Here is a 23,349-nt window from a genome sequence, read left to right on the forward strand (position 1 = left end):
AGCAAGCTAAAAGTAACAGCTGATAACTGACAGAAGAAAGAATGCAATTACAGAGTCACAAGCTGTGAAAAAATTTGTCAACGCCGACTATATGAAAAATCCGCAATTACTTTTTTGGGCAACCCAATAAATGTTCCACAACCAATTAATATAAGTGTTTTTTGTGAAACTTCTGTTGTCCTTCAAACAAGTATAGCTATTCTCCCCGAAAAAATTAAAAAAAAAAAAATAATATTTAATTTAAAAAAAAAGCAAATTGGTTAACAACACAATATTAAATAAAATTTGGTGCAAAATTAAATAATTAAAAAAAACACACAAAGTATGCGATAAATAAGCCAATTTGTGACCGGAGTGCAGTAACAACGTATTTTAAACACCAATTAAAATATGTATATTGTAAAATATTCAAAATCAAACGAAAAAGAAAAAAGTAAAAACCTTGGCGTAATTTTCGAAATCAGGTCACTAATCGCTCCATTCTGTGTTTGTTTGTTTGTATTGAGAAGAGGGAAAATCAAATAAAAAACACACGAATATAAGACGACAAATGGATAAACGCTAATAAGGCGCATCACACACATGAAACACAAGGTTTTCAGTCGCATACAGTGAGTGTGTCAGTAATAGCTCAACACGCAAAGGAATACATCCTGCTGACAAAACTATAAATTAAATGTTCTACATACAAAAAAATAAACAAAATGAATAAACGAAATACGTTAGTGTTATGGCGACGCATCGAAATTATAAGAGTTTAGATATGAAAAATGAAAACAAATAAAATAACGGGCCTTTTTTGTTTTAGTTGAATTTTAAAAATCTTTTATAAAGCAAAAAATTCTCAAGTTATTGAAATTAAACGATTTTCTCAATGCTAGATTGGATCAAAACTATTGTGGGTAAGCAAGGCCACCGTAGCGAAGAGGGTAGCATGTTCGCCTATGACGTTGAACGCCTGGGTTCGAATGTTGGCGAGAATATCAGAAAAAAAAATTTCAGCTGTGGTTTTCCCCTCCTAATGCTGGCAACATTTGTGAGGTACTATGCCATGTAAAACTTCTCTCCAAAGGGTTGTCGCACTGCGGCACACGCCGTTCGGACTTGGCTATAAAAAGGAGGCCCCTTATCATTGAGCTTAAACTTGAATCGGACTGCACTCATTGATATGTGAGAAGTTTGCTCCTGTTCTTTAGCGGAATGTTCGTGTGCAAAATTTGCAATTTTTGGGTAAGCCAGTCCGCCTATGGTGCAGAAAGAATTCGTATCCCTCCTATACTCGAGAACGAAGCCATAATCAATATGCAATCCCATGGCAGCCGGTTGTACGTACCGGATTGACCCGTTGGAGTAACAAACTGCTACAACAACAATATGCTAAATATGCAGAAAAACGTTTTCTAGCTGTCTATTTGGGCGATTATGAGGGCACGCGTGAGGAATAAAGGAAATAGCAGGGATCTTTGGCCGCCGAACAAGCACATTTCGTATATTTCCTCGTTTACCTGTTTTTGCGCTACTTTTTTATTTTGGTTGTTTAATTTTATCGTCAGACTTCTTTGTCCGCAAAATAAAAACCTTTTTAAAAAGTGAAAGCATATGTGGTGTGCACATTTCGTTGGAAAAATAAGTTCAACGATATATCCTCGTTTATTTACTACTCGTTATGCTAAACTAACATGCCTAGTATATACTCGTTGCCTACAAACGATTTGTTCTGCCGAAGGGACATGCCACGTGTATACTCATGACCAGTGTTGCCACTCAAGGAAATTATTTCCTACCAAAAATACGGTTTTAAACCAACCACTCAAAAGTTGGCCATTTTGTCATTTCATTTGAAAAACACCTTATTATGATATAGACATAGTGGTCAAGCGTCTCACGAAGGCCCTGAATGACTCGCTTGTGTCAGCATGCCCTAGTGCCAAGCCAAGGGTCAAACAGCGGCCGCCATGGTGGACCCCAGATTTGGGTGGTCTAAGGAAGGACTGTAGAAAACCTTTCAACAGAGCAAAAGCCACAAGTGCACCACACGATTGGGACATCTATAAGACTGAGCTAAGTAAATATAAGAGCGAGCTTAAAAAGGCTCAGAACAAATCCTGGGTAAAATTCTGCAGCTCCCTGGAGGATACATCTGAGGAAGATTCTGTCCTCGATACCTATTACGGTGGGGTATATTCAGAAGTCAGAGTATGTATGGACAATGTCTAGTGAGGATATACTAGAACTACTCGTCGATACACATTTCCCGGGAAATTATCCAACGGACAACGTGGCGTCAGAAGAGGTTGTCACTGGTAAGCATTCGTCGGAGGCTATTAGGGAAATTATGTTTGAACCGAAAATTCTTTGGGCGATAAAAAGTTTCGACTCCTTTAAGTCGTCAGGCCCTGATGATGTATCACCGATTGAATTACAAGTTGTGTCTGATAGACTGGTTCCTTGGCTTAGGGAGATATACTCTGCCTGTATCAGAATGTCATATATACCTGTAGGATAGAGGGACACGAAGGTCATTTTCATTCCGAAGGCAGGAAAACCCTACCACACGAAGGCGAAAGATTTTCGTCCTTCTAGTCTGTCATTCTTTATGCTGAAGACTCTTGAGAGGTTGATAGAAACATATCTTAGGGCAAAGATCACTGGAGATCGCCTGTCGCCGTAGCAGCATGTACAATATATAGTAAAGGCAAATCTACTGAAACCGCCCTTCACGACCTAGTCGGCTACATAGAGGGTTCTGCTGTCAAGGAATATACAATGGTTGCATTTCTTGACATTAAAGGTGCTTTCAATAATGTTAAACTGATGTCAATCATGAAGGAGTTGGAGTTTCTAGGCATCAACTCTACCCTAAGAAAGTTTATTAATAACTTACTTACTAAAATATGCATTACGGCAGGCTTGGGATCTGTGGATCTAAAAGGATGGGTCAGCAGAGGAACCACCTCCTCTACTTTAGAATATAGCCATTAACAATATATTTTTGTCTCTGGAAGAAAAAGGCGTAAAAGTGGTCGAATATGCTGATGACGTGGCAATTGCGGTTAGGGGAAAGTTTCCTAGCACTTTAAGTGATACACTCTAGGAAGATCTACGTGCAACAGCAAAGTGGGCTACCGAAAGTGGTCAAGGTATAAATCCGTGGTCATGTGGCGGCTACGGACACTGTGCTATCCTTGATACAATATCCGATGTTCCAGGCAGTGTGGATTATACTCTATCTGAGCCGCTTTTTGATAAAAATTTCTGTACCACTATTCCTGATACAACCGCATAGTTCCAATCGGTTGTATCAGGAATAGTGGTACCCCTAGTAACATAGACTTCAAAATTAACCTGTTCTGGGTGCCGGGCTTGCGAGACTAGGAACTACCCTACACATTCCAGGGATACTGGAATCTGTGGGTATGCCTCTAGCGACATATAAGCTAAGTTTTCATGATCAGGCCCGAATGACAACGAATGATAGATGGTCACAAAGAGGGGACTGTGAGCATTCCAAAAATTATGTGGCCTCATCTAGACTTGAAGAGGTCTACTGCTTTGCTGTCATTGGCTAGTACTGGCGTCTCAGTCATTGTGTCCGTCATGACAGGTCATTGTCTGATCGGAAAAAATGCTGGCAGAATGAAAGTTGCCAGCAACGACTTTCGCAGAAGCTGTGAGGACATCGAAGAAGAGGAGACTATAGAACACCTTCTGTGTGTGTGTCCCGCACTAGCAGTTGGACGAAGTTCCACTTTAGATTTTCATTTCTTTGAGAACCTGTCTGATTTGGCGGATGTGAAAATTCGCAAGTTATTGCTCTTTTTAAAGCGATCTGGATGGTTGAACGTTAGGAATTAGAAGGCACCTTCCTTCGTCTGTTCCTGTGGTATCACAATGGACGAAAACGTCTAAATGAGTCTGTTGGCAGACTGTCACTTAGACCTAACCTAATTATGCATTTTCAATCCTACAAAGTATACATACTAGACGTCGTATTATTCATAGACGATCTAGCTATCTCTGTCCGTCTATCTGTTAAAATAACTTGACAGACTATAGCTTAAAGATGGACTATATCTTGATATAGCACCCTTTATACCGATCTCCTAATAAGTGAGTTCATAAGTCATATTTTTGCCCCAATTTCAATGAAAAATTGTGCTGAGTATGAATAAAGAGATCTCCCGATTTAATGTCTTGAACCAATAAACGTGCAATTACCACACACTTTCGCCGGTTCGGTGAGTTGCATGGACCCCTCAACATCTGACTATGGACCAGATTTGACCATATGTGTATGTAGCAGTCATATAGCCCTATTTTCCGATTGAAGGCATTGAATGCATAAAAGCCGGATTTCTTACCCTGAATTCACGAAATTTGGAAGAGATTCCATGACACTCATTACAGTCTATATCAGAACTTTGTTATAGTATTTGGCCTACGACATCCATGAATACACAGAAACGACGAGAAATGAATTACTTTTAAGTTATCCCCGGCGATTTTTTTTAATAATTGGTTGTTGTTGTTGTATTGTACACTGAGACGGCAGCACTTGCCGATGAAGGACTTCATCGGGTCAATCCGGTACGTACAACCGGCTGCCTTGGGATTGGTTGTTGTTGTAGCACTTTGTTGTGTTCTATTTTTCGTCTGCTTTCTTCTGCTGAGTATCAAGATACAGGAACTCTGCGACTAAGATGGGGTGTGTCCAGAGGGATCTGGATCTGAGTCGAGTGAGTCTGGCTGGGCAGTTAAACAGGTGACGTGTATTAACTTGATATTTACATATTGGAAAAACCTATCAAAAATTGAAGTCAGCCTACCAACCTACCAAGAGAATAAAAACCTACCACTTTTGGTAGGAACCTATTAAAAACGGCAACACTGCTCATGACTACTGCCCCTTTCTGTTTTTTGTCGTTGTTTAAAGCTGCGTCAACTCAATAGGAGGGTATGTAATTTGGCCCAAAAAAAGATGTAAAGCGCCAACTCCACCCTCTTCTATTTACTAGTTGTTCCACCACACACACAAGCACATCACGTATACCCATAACAACTCTATTAATGAACTGTGATTGACACATACTGACGTATAGGTCTTAAAAAATTGAGCACGTTGAGGAGCGTCGCGTTGAAAAATGCAACTCTGCAAACAAATGTCAAGAAATCAAGTCGCAAAAATTAAACAATTTTTAACCTTGACGCCTATAAACACTGTTTCACGTATGCCAACACAGAGCATCGCTCGTTTTCAAGCGCCTAAGTTAAACATTTTTTAACTTTTCCATAAGGAACAGTGGATACTTATCTCATATCAATTAGTGCAGTCCGATTAAAGCTTAAGCTCAATGATAAGGGGCCTCCTTTTTTATGACGAGTCCGAACGGCGTGCCACATAGGGACACCACTTGGTAGAGAAGTTTTAATATGACCGCCATGGACACCTTACAAATGTAGCCAACATTAGTAAGGGGATAGCCTACGAAGAAAATTTTGTAGATGTTCATGCCGAGATTTGAACTCAGACGTTCGGCGTCATAGGCGGACGTACTAACCTTTTTGCCACGGTAGCCTTCCATTTTTGCAACGCGACGCTCAAAAATAAAGCTTAACGCTTTATGGTCTTGAGTGTTGATACGACATTGGGTGCTTATTTTATTGTGTGATTTTTCAAATGTTGAAAATTATTCCCATTAAATAAATGTTCGTTTCAGTTCTTAAAGTTGGGTCTTTTCTGCCATTAATGTGAACGTGAGTCGTGACGTGTCGTGCCACGCGTGACTAACGATTAAAAAATAACGACGAACAAAATTTTCTCCACGCCCTCAAATCATACGGTATTTTTACTTACGATTTTGTCACCCGATGCATAAAAATGAAAGGAATAAATAAGTGGTTATGGACTGGTACATTTTATACATTAATATTTGTACGTTTAAATACTGTATGATGAGAGACGCATAGAAAAAATTATAATTCGCTTCATGGAAAAATAATTTTTCAACCGTGACTCGTAAGTTTTTCGTGAGTCGTGATCTTCTCGTAAGACGAGAGTGCCTCGTGAGTCTTGCTTGAGTAAACTATTTGTCTCATTAGCGTGCGTGAACGTGAGTCGACATAAAAAAGTCGTGCGTGAGTAACATTTTCTTCTCGTTTATCGTCACGCGCACATCTCTAGTGTGAACTCTCTGGTCCTAGAGAAAGATTGGGTGTGAATCTCAAAACAACTTGTTTCAGTATAGTTTCAGGTGTTTGCTCAGCGATTAGTTCGCAGCCGCACTTAGCTTGCATCCGCACTAAAGCCCTGCAAAAAACCATTCATTGGTGACTGTTTTTGCTGGACTCGAGAATATTGAATCCCCATGATGTTGTATTCCAAGACTACTAGAGAGCGAGACACTGAAGACTGAGTAAAACGAACAAATTGCTGTTGAGTAGATAATCTTAAAAAACAACCACCATTCAGTACTTTTATCTCGAATTCATAGCCGTTAAAGTGAGTTATGAGAAATTACTAGCGTACTTTTCCAGCAAAAACTTGCAGGAGAGTAAGCACAGCCTTCACTCTCTTTTGCTATTTATTTAAATTCAACCTCCAGTAGAAATTTGCAAGTTCTCACTTACCAATATTTCAAAATTTTACTCGCGCTCTCCCGCTGGCAAATAAAGTACCCGAACGACTTCCAGTAACAATTTGTGCAAATTTGCACAAACTTTTGGTTTTCCGAACCCACTTACTGGCTGTATATGAAAGCGTCTCGCTGTCATTTTCAAAATATGAACTGAACACACAAATCGTTTGCAAACTGCTAGGCGTGTGTTTGTGTGTGTTTACCCATGCTTATGCCAAATCAACCACGTTGCCTTCGTTGCAAAATTTACCCGAATACATGCATTGTACAACGTGTACTGCCCGGCGCGGGATAGCTGTGAGCACCAACAACAACGTGTACTGCCTGAAATCCGAATCAATCTTCTTTTTGCTGAAGGCCTCATTTTATGCATTCACTCATCTCGTTGCTTGGTGTCTTGTTTATTAGTTTTACTCAGTTCTCAATTGTCTCATACAATGTTGAATTTTTGAACGAAGAGTTCAGTTCTTGAAATACTCTATGATTGTTAGTGTGTTTTGAAAACAGAAATGAATGGTCTTTAATCCGCATCTGGTTGCATCCGCATCTAGTTTGCTTTCACGATTCGTTTGCATTCGCGCTTAGCTTGCATCCGCACTTAGTTTGCTTGCGCGATTCGTTCGCCTTCCACCAATGCCCACCGAAAGTTCCCGATTACCTATAAGACTGTCGACGGAAACCGCTCCGATCAAAAGCACCAACAAGGGGGCCTTGAACTTGGGATGGCCTCACCGTCGAGACTACACCAGCCGAGCCCACATTAACAACCCATCCTCCAAGAGGCGTTTTTACAACCGAACGCAAGCAAGAGCCGAAGACATTACCAATTCACCCCTCCCAGCACGGGATAGTTTTGAGCACCACACAGGCTAGAACATTGAGGTCCGATCTGTGTGGTGTTCATTGCTCTCACGAGAAGCTTAGCTGCGAACTACCGGGCGCGTGCACAGGTTGAGGATAGCGGAATGATCCATACGGAGTAGCTGCAATTGCAGTCTCGGACAATCAGCGGTATCGAGTGCAGAGTCTCCGTGAGAGGCAGAGCGGCACCAGCTCATACATATACTGAATGCCCATGATGCTCGATATGACAAGGCGAGCTATTAGCGCCTTTAAATAACCAATGGACATGTTCTCGCGGTGATCGGTCTTTTGGACCGGAACGAGATTGCTCACCTACAGGAGCTTGACGACGACCGCCACCTCCACATGAAAATGTGGCTACAACAACACCAACCAACTCACCCCTCGCCTTGCTACAGGGTGCCTAAACGAAATATTTTTGAAGGCATGTCCAGAACGGGTACCACCGCGTAAGAATAATCTGTCAAAGTCTTAACGCCACTGACGCTAGCGTCAGAGACCAGCGCTATGAGAATCCCAAATAAAATGGTTGCAAAAGAGCTAGACGCTGACTTTTAACTCTTTGATTGAATTTAGAAATTCACTCAAACCACTTAAAAGATTGATCGATTTCAAGATGAAGAGGGAGAAATTCAGAGGGTTCATACCTCAAAGCTAAGTTGGTGAAGACGACCCTCAACGAGGGGGTTAAAGCCTTCCTGGATATAGAGAGGCCATTTAATAACGGAGCAAGGGTCACCGATTTGGGCCGATAGGGATCAAAGAGGGGATGAACAGAGAAACATCCCAAGAAGTTTTCTCAAAAGTGTGATAAACGAAGACCTATGGAATATCAGCAGGGATGATACGAAATTAATTACAATCAGAGCCAATTTTCTGTCGACGATCAGTGAGATAATGGTAAGGTCATTGAAGAGAGTGTAGAGATGGGCTACGAGAAACCCAAAGAACTCAAAGCAAGGAAAAAGTAGTTGGTGCTCTTTACCAGAACTCGTACTATGTATTTCGATAAGGTCAAAAGACTAGCCTGCGTAGAAATCAAGGTAGCTACACAGCAGTCAGGTTCAGATGCGATGCTGAAAATTCCGCCTATGCAAAAGCAAATTTACCTATAAATATTCCATCAAGGAACAGGCGGAAACTTCTAACATATCAATGAGTGCTGTTCGATTCAAGTTTAAGTTCAATGTGACACTTCTTTGGGGAGAAGTTTTTACATGGCATAGTAGCTCACAAATGTCGTCAGCATTAGGAGGGGATAACAACCGCTGAATATTTTTCTTTTGTTCTCGCTAGTATTAGAACCCAGATCTACATTCAGAACTGTGCCGCCAAGGTTGTCCTCGTGCTGGGGGAATTTGGCATGCAAAAGGGCGCGGGAACGGCAGAAATTCCATTCTGGATACTATAGATGAGAAGAGTAGAATTAGGAAGGCCTTACGACTATCTGGCAACTGGATCGATTCGAGATAAGAACTTCAGGTTAAAGTTTCTCGAAAAAGGTTTCCTTCCGAGTGAGCTCACATTTATGGAGGGATATCCATTTATGGCGTAGAGGTCCGCCTTTGATGCTTAAAATAAGGGTTCAAACCACGGCGAGAATATCAGAAAAATATTACAGCGGTTGTTATCCCCTTACTAATGCTGGCGACATTTGTGAGTTATTCAGCTATGAAAAACTTCCCTAAAAGAAGAGATGGCCAAGCGGCACCCCGTTTGGAGACTGTTATAAAAAGGAAGCTCACAATTGAGCTTTCAATTAAATCGGGCTGAACTCATTAATAAGAAAGGAATGTCCCCTGTTCCTTAATGAAACATTCAATTTAAACCAAAAGGTGGGGAATTATAAAGGCTACTCCATACATTATATATTTTGGGAGAATGTTTGACTCGTATTAACTGTGATTTCGCGACCGGAGCCAATACCCGTTCAAGTAACTAACATACGAAGTTTTTGGATCATGTAAAATCAAAGCATGTCAAGGATACAAGGAGAACTCCCGGATCATAGGAAAGCCTAACAGTCAGTGGAATGTACGAACAATTAGAATACCAATCATTATGCTAGGAATAGTACGATATAAATTTCTGAAGAAGTAAGCTTTCGTCGGCAGATGTAACCGCCTCAACTTCTACAAAGCTTGGATTGATGCCAGCATGTTAGATATATGTCCCGATTGTAGCCAGGCACCACACCACATACGCCACCTTTTCAAACGTCGAGCCAATCGAGTACTCGACGTAGCACCAAATCCCTCCAGACGTACCCCAACATAGTCGAAGAGCTACTATATATGGATACTAAAAAGAATCCAGCAGACGAATTAATGACAGACAATGATCAGTTCAGTTCCATGGCAGCCGGTTATACGTACCGGGTTGACCCGATGGAGTAGTTCATCGGCAAGGGCTGCCGCCTCAGTGTACAACACACTGCTACAATAACAACAACAACAATGATATAAGTGTAGTTTTTAGTATGCATGTCATTAAATGCGATCAATAATTTTGACCTTACATTGAGAAAATGTATCCTTAAAGCAGCTACTAATTGCTATTCAAGCTAAAACAAAAAAGGCCTTATAAAATTAACGAAAAATAAAAAACTCTCTTACGAATCAACTTTCCAAACTATCAAATGCGCAGCATTATCACTAGCATCAGTTACAGATCTTTCTTGTCCTGTGTGTGTAAGAATAATAAAAAATATATATGTTGGAAATCATAAGGAAACCAGACCAATTGATTGTCTTCGAATAGAAATAAATTAACAACTACTATAGATATCAAAGTTTATATACCATTAAGCAATAGATACGAAACTGAAAAGGGAGGTCCACAAAAATTTGTTGGGCGCGTCTACTTACTTATGCGGAAATCAATGTATCCTTCACCGCCACACATTACCAGCATATCGGGACGTTTGTTGGTGAATTGCAATTGAGCGCTGTTATTTTGACGCAACGGCACAGAAACAAAGAATTTAACTGCATCACGATGTCCATGGAAGGACAATTGAGCATTGGCCATACAACATGTAGGCAGTTGAGTACTGGGATCACCTGTAATAATAAAAATGTGATTTAACAATTCAAAATTGAAAAAAATAGTAAAAAAAATACATCTAGCAGTACTCTCAGACGAGCGTGATGAATCAGCGAGCTGAATCTGGAAATAAACAGGGTATTCAACGAACATAAGCGGAATTTGTGGCTGGAACACTTGGAGCAAGTGTTCCAGCCACAATGACAGCACCTCAGTCACTTTTGGCGATGTAACCGTGACTGATCCGAAGAGATGCGCCAGGTTGTTCAACCGTCAATTTATTGTGAATCCCGAGAGTGACAGTGCAAAGAGAAGAGCCATTCGTCGTATCCGTGGTCTCCGAGCCGATGGGCAGCCATCACAATTTACTGTGGGCGAAGTTACAAATGTCATCCGTAGCGCCAAATCATCCAAGGCGTTGGACCCCGACGAAATTTTTTGACTGATGCTGAAGAATCAGGGTTTACCTGGAGTTGAGTACCTTAATACTGTCCTCAAACTGTCTTTGAACACCCTTTTTTTCAATCAACCAACACGCAGGGGTCCCCTATATATGCAGTGCATTGCGTTGGAGAGGAGGAACGATAGGAGGGGGGAAAGAGGGAGTAGTGTTTATTGACGTTTGCTTTGAATTTCTGGATGTCGTAAGTAGCGGGGAAAACATCAGCCGGAATTCGATTTCACATCGAACCGTCCTTGCGAAAAAAGCATTCTATCGGTAGAACATGGTCCGATCAGCTGGCCAATCGATTACAAATCGGTGCTCGCTTCTAGAAAATCTTGTATTTCTGACAAAACAACCTCAAGTCAGAAATCAGAAGACTGATTTTCGAAGAACACACACCGTGGAAGAATCGACAGAACAACGCCACACAACCCACGTTTCGACGATGTTCAAGGGAAACACTAGAGTTGGATACCCTACCATCTCTAATCAACACCAACGCCCGCCTCTGAACACGGTCAAGCAGCTCCAAGGATGATTTTGGAGCTCCGGCCCATATATGTGAGTTATATTCCATCTTCTGCCTGATGTACGTAGTGTAGATTTTAAGAATATTAGCGGGAGTTAAATATTTTTTACACCGATTAAGAAAGCGCTTGAATGCTTCTTTCGACACTTCGAATACATGCTTTGACCAACGGACATCATATTGAAACTTTATGCCCAGAACATCAAGAGCCTTTGAATGCTTGATATCTACACCGTCGATAGATATTGAGGATGGTAAATTGTCGGTGAATCAGCACTGCGTTTTGCATGCATTAATATCTACTCTGTTCATTCGACCCCACTCAGAAATCGCCAGCAAATCCTGGCAGAGTGTTACGTCCATAATCCGCCTTCCGTCTTCAATCTTACGAAGACTCTACCTATGGTCGAATAAAAAAGAATGACAGAGGTTGCTGTCATCCGTGAACAAGTAGATCGGATTCGAAGTCAGACCCAGTAGATCGTCAATGAAAATATGAAAAAGAGAGGGACAAAGGGCAGAGCCTTTGGTACTCCTGCGCTCAATCTATATTCGTCAGATGAGAACCCATCTACAACAACTTTTATAGTGCGATCTCTGAGAAAACTCGACATAAATCGAGCGAAGTTATTATCGACAACAAAAGCGACAAGTTTTGAAAGGAGTGCACCGTGCCAGACCCCATTAAATGCCTTGGAAATATCCAGAGCCACGACCTTACTCTCATCGAACTGGGAGAGATCGAATAGAGAGACTTCAACGTTCAGACAGGAATGCCATCAGGTCACCAGTGGAGCGATTTCTGCGGTCTGGAAAATGGGTAGAGTGATCCCTCTACTGAAGCCTGGAAAGGACCCGAATTTGGGGGAGTCGTGCAGGCCTTCTCTCAACAGTTGCCAACGAAGCATTACTCTACCCGAGCCTCGTAGTAGAATTTTCATTCACCGAGCATCAGCATGGATTTTGAAAACTGCATAGCACAACAACAGCTTTGCATGCCATCACCGCACATATTTGCCGTGGCTTCAATCAGCCCAGGCCATGTAATAGGACGGTTTTCGAAGCACTGGACCTATCGAAGGCATTTCACACGTCCCTCTAACCAGGCCTGAAACGTTGGGTCGCGAATAATCTGTGTGGTCGCCAGCAATTTGTGGAGTTTAGGCATAAGAATTCGAAGCACTGTAGACTGGAACAGGGAGTTCCCCAAGTCGGGGTGATATCTTCGGCACTGTTTAACCTCTACTTTGCCTCCATTTCACTAAGGAACTGGGGAAAACTTCTCACATACCACTGAGTGATGTCCGATTAAAATTTTAAGCTCAATGATAAGGGGCCTTTTATAGTTGAATCCGAACGGCGTGCCGCGGTGCGACACCTTTTTGGGCAGAAGTTTTAATATGGCAGAGTACCTCAAACATGTCACCAGGATAACCACCGCTGAAAATGGTTTCTGATGTTTTTGCCAGGATTCGAACCCAAGCGTTCAGCGTCATAGGAGGACATGCTAACCTTAGCGCTACGGTGGCCTCCAATTGTTAATTCCGGAAATATGAGCTAGAAGGAGCTAGAATTTGTCGACGATGTGGAACACACATTCTTCCACTGCGAGCGCTGGTTCGAAAGACGTAGACAATTGGAAACAGATTGGCGGCGTTTCGCCTAGGACAATAGTTCGGAGAATGGTGGAAGACTGGGAGGCGGTGATGAGATACACCGAACAAGTACTGCGCAGTAAGAAGATAGACCAGCACGCAGTGGCGTAGAGTATGAATGCGGAGGTCTGGAGGCAGACACAACGAGGATAATATGCAGTATCACAAGATATAGGGTCCACCTCGAAGTAATGCGAAAGCGGTTCCAAGGTGGAATTTATCCCCAGGGGTGAGACAGGGTGGGTTTTTAGCCGGTACTATGAGCACCACACAGGCTGGAACTTTGAGCTGCGATCTGGGAGGTATCCATTGTTATCACGAGAAGCTTAGCTGCGAACTACCGGGCGTGTTCACAGGTTGCGGATAGTGGGGTGCTCCAGTAGCTGCAATTGCAGTCGTGGACAATCAGCGGTATAGAGCGGGGAGTCTCAGTGAGAGGCCGGATGACACCGGCTCTTGCATAAATACTGAGTGTCTATGATGCTCGATATGACGGGGCGAGTTATTGGCGCCATTAAATAATTAATGGCCATTATGTTCCTTCGGCGATCGGTCTTTTGGACCGGAACGAGCTTGCTCACCTATAGCGCCACAACTACAGCATCTCAATATCCGCAAGCTTTGGACACGCCTGGTAGCCTTCAGATGAGCTTCTCATGATGAAGATAGTTATTCCGTGTCGGGGTAGAAGCTGCTGGCCGATCGGACCTTTATGATACGCTTGCACAGACAAGCGATGCTGAACGCTCTGGCTTCGGGCCGAATATGAAGTCGAGAGTGATTCGGAGATGCATCTTTAAATCGTGGCTAAGGTTTTGCCGCGTCTCAGGTCAAGTTTTGAATTGATTTATTTAATACATGTAAGTTTTGGTAAATCTCAGGAATTGGGAGGAAAACGAGCTACCCAGGAATGGATCACTGAAGTTTGCTGAATATGTGAACGCTCCCTTGTGTGAGCTTCAATTCTTGGAATTGCGATAAAAATGCAAAGGATTGCGGTCCAACAAAGGCTGACTGGAGAAATTCTTAGCCATATAGGCTCTTCTCTCGTCCGCCTGGATGCAATCGTTTTTCGTCATGTAGGTTGATTTAACCGATTTTACAAGTACTCTGTCCATGCTACTGCAATTTTTAACAACTGCCAAAGAAGGAGTTAGGTCTTTGCCGTAAGCACTAGATGTACAGACAAAGAAACATTGTTGCCACAATAGTAGGAAATTGGCCGTTTAGTGCTAAACTATCCACTGCCAGTGTGTACTTCATGAATGCTAATTTTTCGACTTGATGACGTACAATAGTTCCTCAAATGACTTGTACTTTAAAAACTCTTTAAACTTTTATAGGGCAAATTTTATATACAAATTTCTACTCACTTATTTTGCCTGGACCCTCTGTCAAAGGTACAGATATTATAACGCCATTACTTGTGCCTATCCATAGGCGATTGCAGGAGACCATCAAGGCCGTTATTCGCACAAACGAGAATCCTAATTTGCCTGTGCCCAGCATTTTCGATACATACGGTTCTATATCGACATCCTGTTTGTGTTCAAATGTGTAGGTGTTGTACAGACGTAACGTTGAGTCCAATCTGGAACACACAAAATTAACAAGCGTTAAAGCAATTAGGCCATTTTTGGCAAACACACAAAATTTATAACAGAGTGTAAACATCAATAGACTACCTTATTGAAACCCATACACCAGCACCAGTTGCAGCCATCTGTCGCACTTGGCTCTCTTTGCGCGGATGGGCATCCAGCGAATGGATGACATTCAATGATACCGGATCGACAATAAAGATTTTATTGCGATGAGCAGCCCATATGCGTTCGCCGGCCACACAGAGGCAACGTATCGAATGATTACGGTCACCTAGCGTAACTAGGTGATAACTATTCAGATCCCATTGGCCATCTGTTTGGCGACGGAACACAGCTAATTGTGCATTTGCAAGGGCCACTACGACCCGTGATTCAACATGAACTATCGCTAGGACGGCATCCGGCAAATGAACTTTATGCAAGCACTCATGCCAACGACCAACGGCACTATGTACATACAACCAACCATCTTGAGCACCCATCCACATGGTGGGACCAACCGAACTCATAACACCCTCCTGGCGGTCTTTGGTTCCCAGTATTGGATTGTTTGGTTTGGAGAAGGGCAATTGTTGACTCAAAGAATTATTGTTATTGCTTGTCGCAGTCGCCGACGACCCATTGGTTGACGCGCCATTCGTACCGCTCGATGTGGAGTCGGCTTGAAGACGTTGCGGAGCACCTGGTATGGGCTGGCGTATTTTGATTTCATTCACATTGCCCAAAGGTTCAATGGGTATCGAGCCATTTTGCTCATTTGATTTCTCTGTGGCCTCTTTAGCCTTCTCTTCAACTGGCGTTTCGGCATTCACCTCCAACGATGGGTCGGTGTCTTTGGTATTACTGTTTTTATCGGACTTCGGCTTAACACGAACAAATTCTACTTTACCCAGACCTTCATTACCATCACCGGGCCTCTCCAGCATTTCGCCGGCCTTTATTACCTCCGAATTTTCCAATAAGGCATAATCTTTTTCCATGGCACCGGGTACTGAGGCAATGCACAACAAATGGGAGGCACACACTGGGAATACATCGAGCACGGTTGCCGATTGATTGGCGTCCACCACAGTCACCGTACTGGCTGCATGTGTACTCGTACAAATCCACACATAGGGGGTCAATTGTGTTTCCGGCTCCAGATGTTCCAGGCTGGCACGAGTTATTTGCCTATCTAAGGCTTCGGCCGAATGCTCCGCCGATGGACTAGTAATTTCAGCAATTTTCGCTGTAGAGCGAGGTGCAAACGGTGAATGTGAGGGTATAATGGACTGACCATTTTTTAAGAAGCCTCCATTAAGATTAACACCAGCCGCACAAAATACTTTCATATGAGGTGAAGCTTCTGCCAAGGGATTACAATAAACGGGTACGGGCACACCACCTGAATGTCGTGTTTGTTGTTCCTTTTCGGCCTTGTTGACGGGCAAACTCCAACCATAGGCATGCAAGCGACCATCTTCCTTTTGAACATGAGCTCTCAGTTGGCGATATTGCTCATGGCGTCTGGCTCTTGCCCTTTCAGAGGTGCCTTCTTCGGCGTAGTCCTTGTTGGCAAGAGCATTCGCCAAGCCAGCACTGGCGGGGTGGGGAGGTGGCCCTCCATCACGACCGCCGGTTATGGCAAGGCGACTTTCGCTATTTCTACTGGGTGATCCGTGTGAGTGGGATGGGCTTGAGTAACGAAAAATAGGACCCCCTCCTTGCCCATCACTGACACGTTCTTGAGGGCGATTGGAGGGGCTGCAAGAAGAAAAAGACAAAAATAATTCGATGAAGACATAAATAAAGAAAATTTTAAATTTAATTATCTATTTTGTCGCATATGGGTTTTAATTTTATTGATAACTTACGTAAAAAGACTACTAAAATATTTCCAAATGCTTTGCTTTGATTTTTTATCCAAGTTATCGACGGTACGTGAGGCTCTTAGAATTTCGGTTAAACGCACTGCTTCTTGCAATTCCATCAAACGCTCCTTATATTGATTACGTTCCATAAGAACCATAGCCATTTCGACGCGTGTAAAGCGTTTACGTTGAGCCAATGGAACATCGTTCTCTTCTTGATCATTGTCACCTAGAAAAAATAGACAAAAAATCATATTACTTGCTATATTAGGAAAAATTATAAAAATTAATAGGGGTTGGTAGATCAGATTAGCCTTTGTCAACAAGTCACGTTCATCACTCATCACACCCTAATAGCCCTTAGACCGGTAGCCACTTTTATTGAGTTATGCTTTTCAGAAACCCTATTCTGAAAAGCATAACTCAATAAAGAGCACTGCCTCAACGCCTTTGTATTGTACATCCTAGTCTTATAAACGAAGGGTAAGACGAAGGTAGGAGTCGAAGGCTTAATCCGGGGACGAATCAATAGATGTTCACGACGTAGGTTCGGCCGATTTTCTGCTATGCTGTATAGTCTGGCGCCAGGCTTTGGTAAACTGTCTCCTCCGTAGAATGTTCGACAATGGACAGGTTAATCTTACGGTGCTAATATGGAGAGCAAGAAGGAGCCCTCCAAGGGAGGCGCTGAATACTCGATCTAATTCGTTTTTACTTATACGTTGTGTGAGCTCACTTATGTAAAATCAGTGCGGCAAGTGATAGCATGTGCAGGACATCCGGGAAGATGATGAGACGTTGGAGCATTTCCTTTCTAATTGCCCGGCTTTCGCGTCTAACAGATACCGGCACTTAGGTGAGGACACATACAGGAACCAACTTAGGGGCGTGTTGTGTAAAACAATTAAGGATTTTGTAAGTAGCACGAAATACCTGTGCAAAGTATTGGAAGTCAAGCTCCCATATTAACTAATATCTCGCTTTGATTTCTGGGACTGGCGTAATTATTGTACAACTAGCATATGCCCGGTCGCTTCGCTGCCCCCGATGACACTCCCAATATCAAGATAAAACTGTATTGCAATTTTAAGAGCTTAAGCCTAATCAATAATGAAAGTAACATTTTGAAAATTTTAGTGGCTAAATGTACAAATAAAAAAAAAAACTCTAGTCTGCCGATATATACTGTGAAAGTGTAACTGTATCGCAATTTTGAGATTTTTAGCTCAATCCATAAATAAAGTACCATTTTGTACGTTTTAGTACCAAAATGTAGGAATATCAAAAAATCTTCTAGTCAACCGGTACATCCTGCAAAGATGTACCTGTATCCCAAATTTCAGTGCTGTAGGTCAGTCTTTAAAGAAAGCACCATTTTGTTTTTAGTACCAAAATGAACGTTTAGTACCAAAAAATCTTTTAGTCACCTGGTACATAGTGCCTAGATGGAATTGTATTCTAAATTTCACAGCTATAGTGCAATCCGTAAAGAAGGTACCATATTGTACGTTTTAGCACCTAAATGTACGAATTTCAAAAAAAAAATATATACTAGTCACCCGGTACATACTGCTAAGATGTATCTTTATCCCAAATTTCAGAGGTGTAGCTTAGCCTGTAAAGAAAGTTCCATTTTGTATGGTTTACGAACATCAAAAAGTCTAGTCGTTTGGTACATACTGCCAAGATGTACCTGTATCAAAAATTTCGGAGCTGTAGCTCAGTCAGTAAAGAAAGTACCGTTTTGTACGGTTTAGTACCAAAATTTACGAATTTTAAAGAAAAATCCTCTAGTCGTCCGATACATACTGCCAAGATGTACCTGTATCCAAAATTTCAGAACTATAGCTCAGTCTGAAAAGAAATTACCAATTACAGCACTTAAGTACGTTCTCTTCCACGCGTTGCACGATTTCAGCATATCGTATTTGGTACAACTTATCCATCATTTTTACCAAATTAGTACTACCATTCACTGAAAAAGTAAATAAGCTATTTCGTACTATTTACTACTATTTGGTACCAAAATGTACGATTTGTGAAAAAATCACTTCGTCAGTCAGCATATATTTCCTTGTTAAACCCACATGCTAAATTTCAGAGCTCTAGTACAATCTGTAAAGAAATGGTACCAAATACGGTACAAAACGTGCGTTTCTCCCGTTTCCAGTACTATTTTTATGGCTTTTCTATCTGACCTCTTTATTTCGCAATAACAATCATTTAAGCCAAATTTCGAAGTTCTAGCTAACCCGTTCGCCCTAGGCAAAGTTCACCTATTTCATACAATCCGCGAACGGATCGAAACTAGTTTAAAATTATTTCAAAACTGCATTCATAATAGCACATTTTGGATAACATGCAGTTTTAAAATGCAAATGTTTCAAATGTACCAAGGATGTGATCTAAGAGTAAAGAATTTAACGTTTGGTATTCCCCTTAACCCCACCCGAAAATATGCATTAAACTTACTTTGCTGTTTCACTTGCTCTTTGGTTTTCTTCAATTCCTCCTCCAATTCCTGAACTTTGGTACGTAATTTGCTTCGCGATTGTTGCATAGCATTGAGCTCTTCACGCAATATTTCAATTTCTCCCGTTAGCTCATCTACACGAGCTATCAAATCATCCTTGACAATGTTAAGAGCATTCCTGAAAGGGGTAAATGAAATGAGGGTAAACATTAGCTAGTATAAGTCAAGTCAAAAATACTATATAAAAACTTACTTAGTGGCCAGTAGCTCGTTGTTCTCCATAATGAGATTTTCCACCTCTTTGCCCATCCCTAAAATTATAATTTCAATAAAGATTTGAGTAAAGTGTTGCTACGTGCAAATTTAAATTAATTGTTGAAAATTTATGTACATATTTCAAAAAGTCAAATACTACTGTTTAAAAAACACAACGGTGCTATGCACTTTACTAAAATTACTTTGGAAGAAGAATTATGTGTTACTTAGGCATGTGATATGTGTATTATTTGTTTATTATATATTTAAGACTTATATAACAGAAATATTTCTAAAGCCTTCACCAATTAAAGACAGTAGAAGACAATACTACAAAAATATATAAGAACTTAAAGAAAAATTAGAACAAAACACATGTCAGGATTTGACATAAGAAAAGAGAGCTACGCAAGAATAGCTTTGGTTTAACTTTTTCATCCTAAAAAGCGAAATGATAAAATAAAACGAGGCCCACAATATTGCATCAATTTTGGGACTTCTTGCCTAGTAAAAATTTTCAAAATAAATCAATTGGAAATGTCACAAATAACAGAAAGGGAAAACAATGAACGTAAGCCAAAAACTAGTTGACAACTTTATGTCGAATATTGTCAAAAATCAAGATCAAAGTATGCTGATCGCTTTCCGCTGGCTTTTGTTAGTTTTGGAGAGAACTTTTTCAAAACATTGGATTTTGATTGTTACGACGAATCCCTGTATTGAGTATATGCCGTTCAGCCACATGAAAGTTAAAATAATGGTAATCCACCTATAGAATTGTAAGGCAGCAGGAGTCGATTGGTTACCAGCTGATCTATTTCATAGACGGAACGCTAGTAGGACGTATGCATCATAGTATTTGTACAATCGCATACTCAATGTTTGAAGCCTCAGCATCATAGATACGCATTTGCGGTACACCGCATAAATACTTGTTTTTGAATCAACGCAACTAACGCAATCATTCAACTCTAATGAACGGAAACGACATGTACAAAAACACAAATGATTTTGCGGTGGTACTGATGTGTCTGTGTATGTATCGCTTTGAAGCAAACGAGCGCAAATACTTATGCTCGTGTTCTCTTGTATATGCGGTGGGATGATGAGTGCTTGCTGAAAACAATGCAAACATTGCAATTTTATTTTTAACATACAAAAGTTTGAACAAATTTCAAAAAATGATAAAAATATATTTCATCCAGGAACGAAATAAATATATTTTTGTTGAAAGAAATGGGCTTTCTAATCGTTGTAAAAGCAACACCGCAATTATGATTTGGACTTATTTGTTATGTTGATGCGGTGTTTTCGTTCTCGTCTTACATTTACTCATAACAACGGCATAAAAGCTGTGGTGAACAGAGAATAAATAAGAGAGTAAATGTACGAGTATTCAAATGATCGTTGTTGTTGTAGCAGTGTGTTATACATTGAGGCGGCAGCCCTTGCCGATGAACGCTTCCATCGGGCCAATTCGATCGTACAACCGGCTGTCATGGGATGATCATCACTCATATCAGTGCGCTGAGCATAATACCGCATGAATTGTGGTGGCGATACGTACTAACAACGCCTTTTTATGAGTATACCGCAAATCATAAAAATAACACCGCCTGTAGTTCTTTGCTTGTTTTTTTGGTGGGTTTCACATCATTACTTCGATCATATTTCGAAGGGGACATACCACGTATTACACCAAGTGTATTACGATCTAAGTGAGTAGAATCTGCAGCCATTATAAGAATTGAGAAAGAATTTGTCATAGTGAATCTGGCAGTAAGCTGATATAAAAAACACAAGTCAACGCTGAAAACGCCTACATATGCGTCCAGATTAGATGAAGTACCAAGACAAAAATCTTTATTGAAGGGCAGGAGTCTTCCGTGGTAAAACAATCATGCTTTGTTTGGTCCCGCGTCATCAAGGGTTGGCGGCGAATGAGGTGGCCGACGAACTGTCCAAGTATGGATCGCTGATAAATACAGAACCCTTCCTCGTACGAGGTCCTTGGAAGGATAGGCGTTTAAGATGATCGTGCAAATCCGGTTTGGGCTGATGATGTACATTGCGGACGGGTTTACGCCGTGTGACCAAGTTTCTCATGCAACGGGATGGCACTTATCCATCTGAGGTTTGGAGAAATATAACCTCGGGCCCAGGCTTTCGACATACCCTGTAATTGAGGAGAGTAGTCTAAAGATTATGAGTGAATATTTCTTTCCTTGCCTGAATTCTCTCCAACCCTCTTATAAATCTAAATATCTGTCTGCCTAACATAGCTGACTGTAGGAAACTACAACCGATGTGGGTGGGTTTCATTCCACTGTCATGCACCGTATTGAAGTGAAACTCTATCTCTATTCTTTTTTTTGTTATCTTCTAGGTCTTCCAGTGAAGCGGCTGTCTATCGAGATTGATTGACGCGTGCCCTTCAACCTACTTGTACATGCAGATGAGACAGATAATGTGCTATTCGATAGGAAAAATCCTATCGAATAAGAAAAATCCTATTGCCCTATAGGGGCTAAAGAAGTACAATCGGATGATCGGTTTATATGGGATCCATCGTAGATCAGGTTATGGACCGATTCAGACCATATTTTGAACGTATAAAGATGGTCATAGGAGAAGTCATTGCGAAAAATTTCATCCAAATCGGATAGAGGGTACCGGAAACCTTCACCAAGAAACCCATGGTGTGTCGAGACCAAGAGTGTTGAGATGTTACTGAAGCCAAGAATGCTGCATATATAGCAACCCTGCAATCAGTAGCAACGCAGCAATGAAGGAGAGGTATCGGGTGAAAAGGAGAGAGGAGAAACGTCTATTCCGCAGAAAGAAAAAGTAAATGGAAAGACGTGAGTGCGAGCAAATTGAGATGTACAGGAGTCAGAATGAAGTCCGGAAATTCTACCAAAGAATTAAACATCAAACCGATGGCTTTGGTGCAGGCACATCCCCTGCAGAGACAAAGAATGAAATCTGGTAACTGACCCACATATCATGCGGAGGATATGGAGAGAACATTTTAACCAACTGCAAGTGTCCGACGTTGGCGGCGAAGAGGATACCGCAAAACCTATGCCTGATGATGGTATAGAATGTTTACCTCTTAGTCAGAATGAGGTCCAAATAGAAGTGACCCGACTGAAGAACAACAAGGTAGCAGGAGCCGACGGAATACCTGCTGAACTATTAAAGACCAGAGGCGACACGCTGATAAGATGTATGCATCAGTTTGTCTGCGCAATCTGGCTAGAAGAACGCATACCCGATAATTGGAACCTCAGAATACTATGTCCCGTACACAAGACGGAATGTGCCAACTACAGAGGAATAAGTCTCCTCCCTATCGCATACAAGATACTCTCGAGCGTACTGTGTGAAAGGTTAAAACCCAAAATCAATCAGATAATTGGGTCCTATCAATCCGGCTTTAGACCTGGTAAATCCACCCTAGACCAGATTTTCACACTGCGCCAAATTCTGGAAATAACCTGAGAAGGACAAATCAGCACCTACCATCTCTTTGTTGACTACAAAACCCCTTTCGATAGCCCTATATGTACCCCTACAAAATAAGTAAGAATCTTTAGGATGACACTTGCTGATACACGTTCCTCAGTAAGAATAGGAAAAAATCTCTCCGAACCATTTAATACCAAACGAGGTTTTAGACAAGAAGAGAGATCACACGATAGGTTGGTGTGATCTCTTTAATATCCTGCTGGAGAAGATGCAAATGTGAATAGATATGGCACAATCTCAGCCGAATTGCGTTTTACAGAGGTTAAAAAAACTCATTGAAGGATCTGTTTATATGGAGCCTATAATCGGGACCGATATGGCTCGTTTGCAATCGCCAATGAACTATATAAATAAAATTTGTGCAAAAGATTTATATCCCGAGGTGTTACAAAAGAAATTACTAGATTAATATACCTCATCCTGTGGTGGTGGTGGAGGGTATAAAGTTGTAAATTAAAGAAAA

The 23,349-nt window shown here is 41.4% G+C and overlaps 1 protein-coding gene across 11 annotated transcripts in view; it reads right to left on the bottom strand.

Annotated features, from left to right (window-relative positions):
• LOC106089608 (JNK-interacting protein 3) overlaps nucleotides 1-23,349 on the bottom strand; it is an 89,897-nt gene that overhangs the window by 11,590 nt on the left and 54,958 nt on the right. For 7 of the 11 annotated variants that reach the window (XM_059360280.1, XM_059360521.1, XM_059360483.1 and 4 more), the window contains 6 exons: nucleotides 19,354-19,411; nucleotides 19,100-19,278; nucleotides 16,631-16,856; nucleotides 14,859-16,520; nucleotides 14,547-14,764; nucleotides 10,367-10,561 (listed from right to left, as the gene is read on the bottom strand). In XM_059360280.1, coding sequence (XP_059216263.1) covers nucleotides 10,367-10,561; nucleotides 14,547-14,764; nucleotides 14,859-16,520; nucleotides 16,631-16,856; nucleotides 19,100-19,278; nucleotides 19,354-19,411 — 2,538 coding nt within the window. Of the gene's footprint in view, nucleotides 1-441; nucleotides 682-10,110; nucleotides 10,182-10,366; nucleotides 10,562-14,546; nucleotides 14,765-14,858; nucleotides 16,521-16,630; nucleotides 16,857-19,099; nucleotides 19,279-19,353; nucleotides 19,412-23,349 lie in introns of those variants that run through there. The other 4 variants (XM_059360600.1, XM_059360561.1, XR_009396438.1 and 1 more) reach the window with 3 other exon arrangements.

The sequence above is a fragment of the Stomoxys calcitrans genome, chromosome 1 (genome assembly GCF_963082655.1).
Source record: "Stomoxys calcitrans chromosome 1, idStoCalc2.1, whole genome shotgun sequence".
In the NCBI taxonomy this organism is placed as follows: Eukaryota; Metazoa; Arthropoda; class Insecta; order Diptera; family Muscidae; genus Stomoxys; species Stomoxys calcitrans.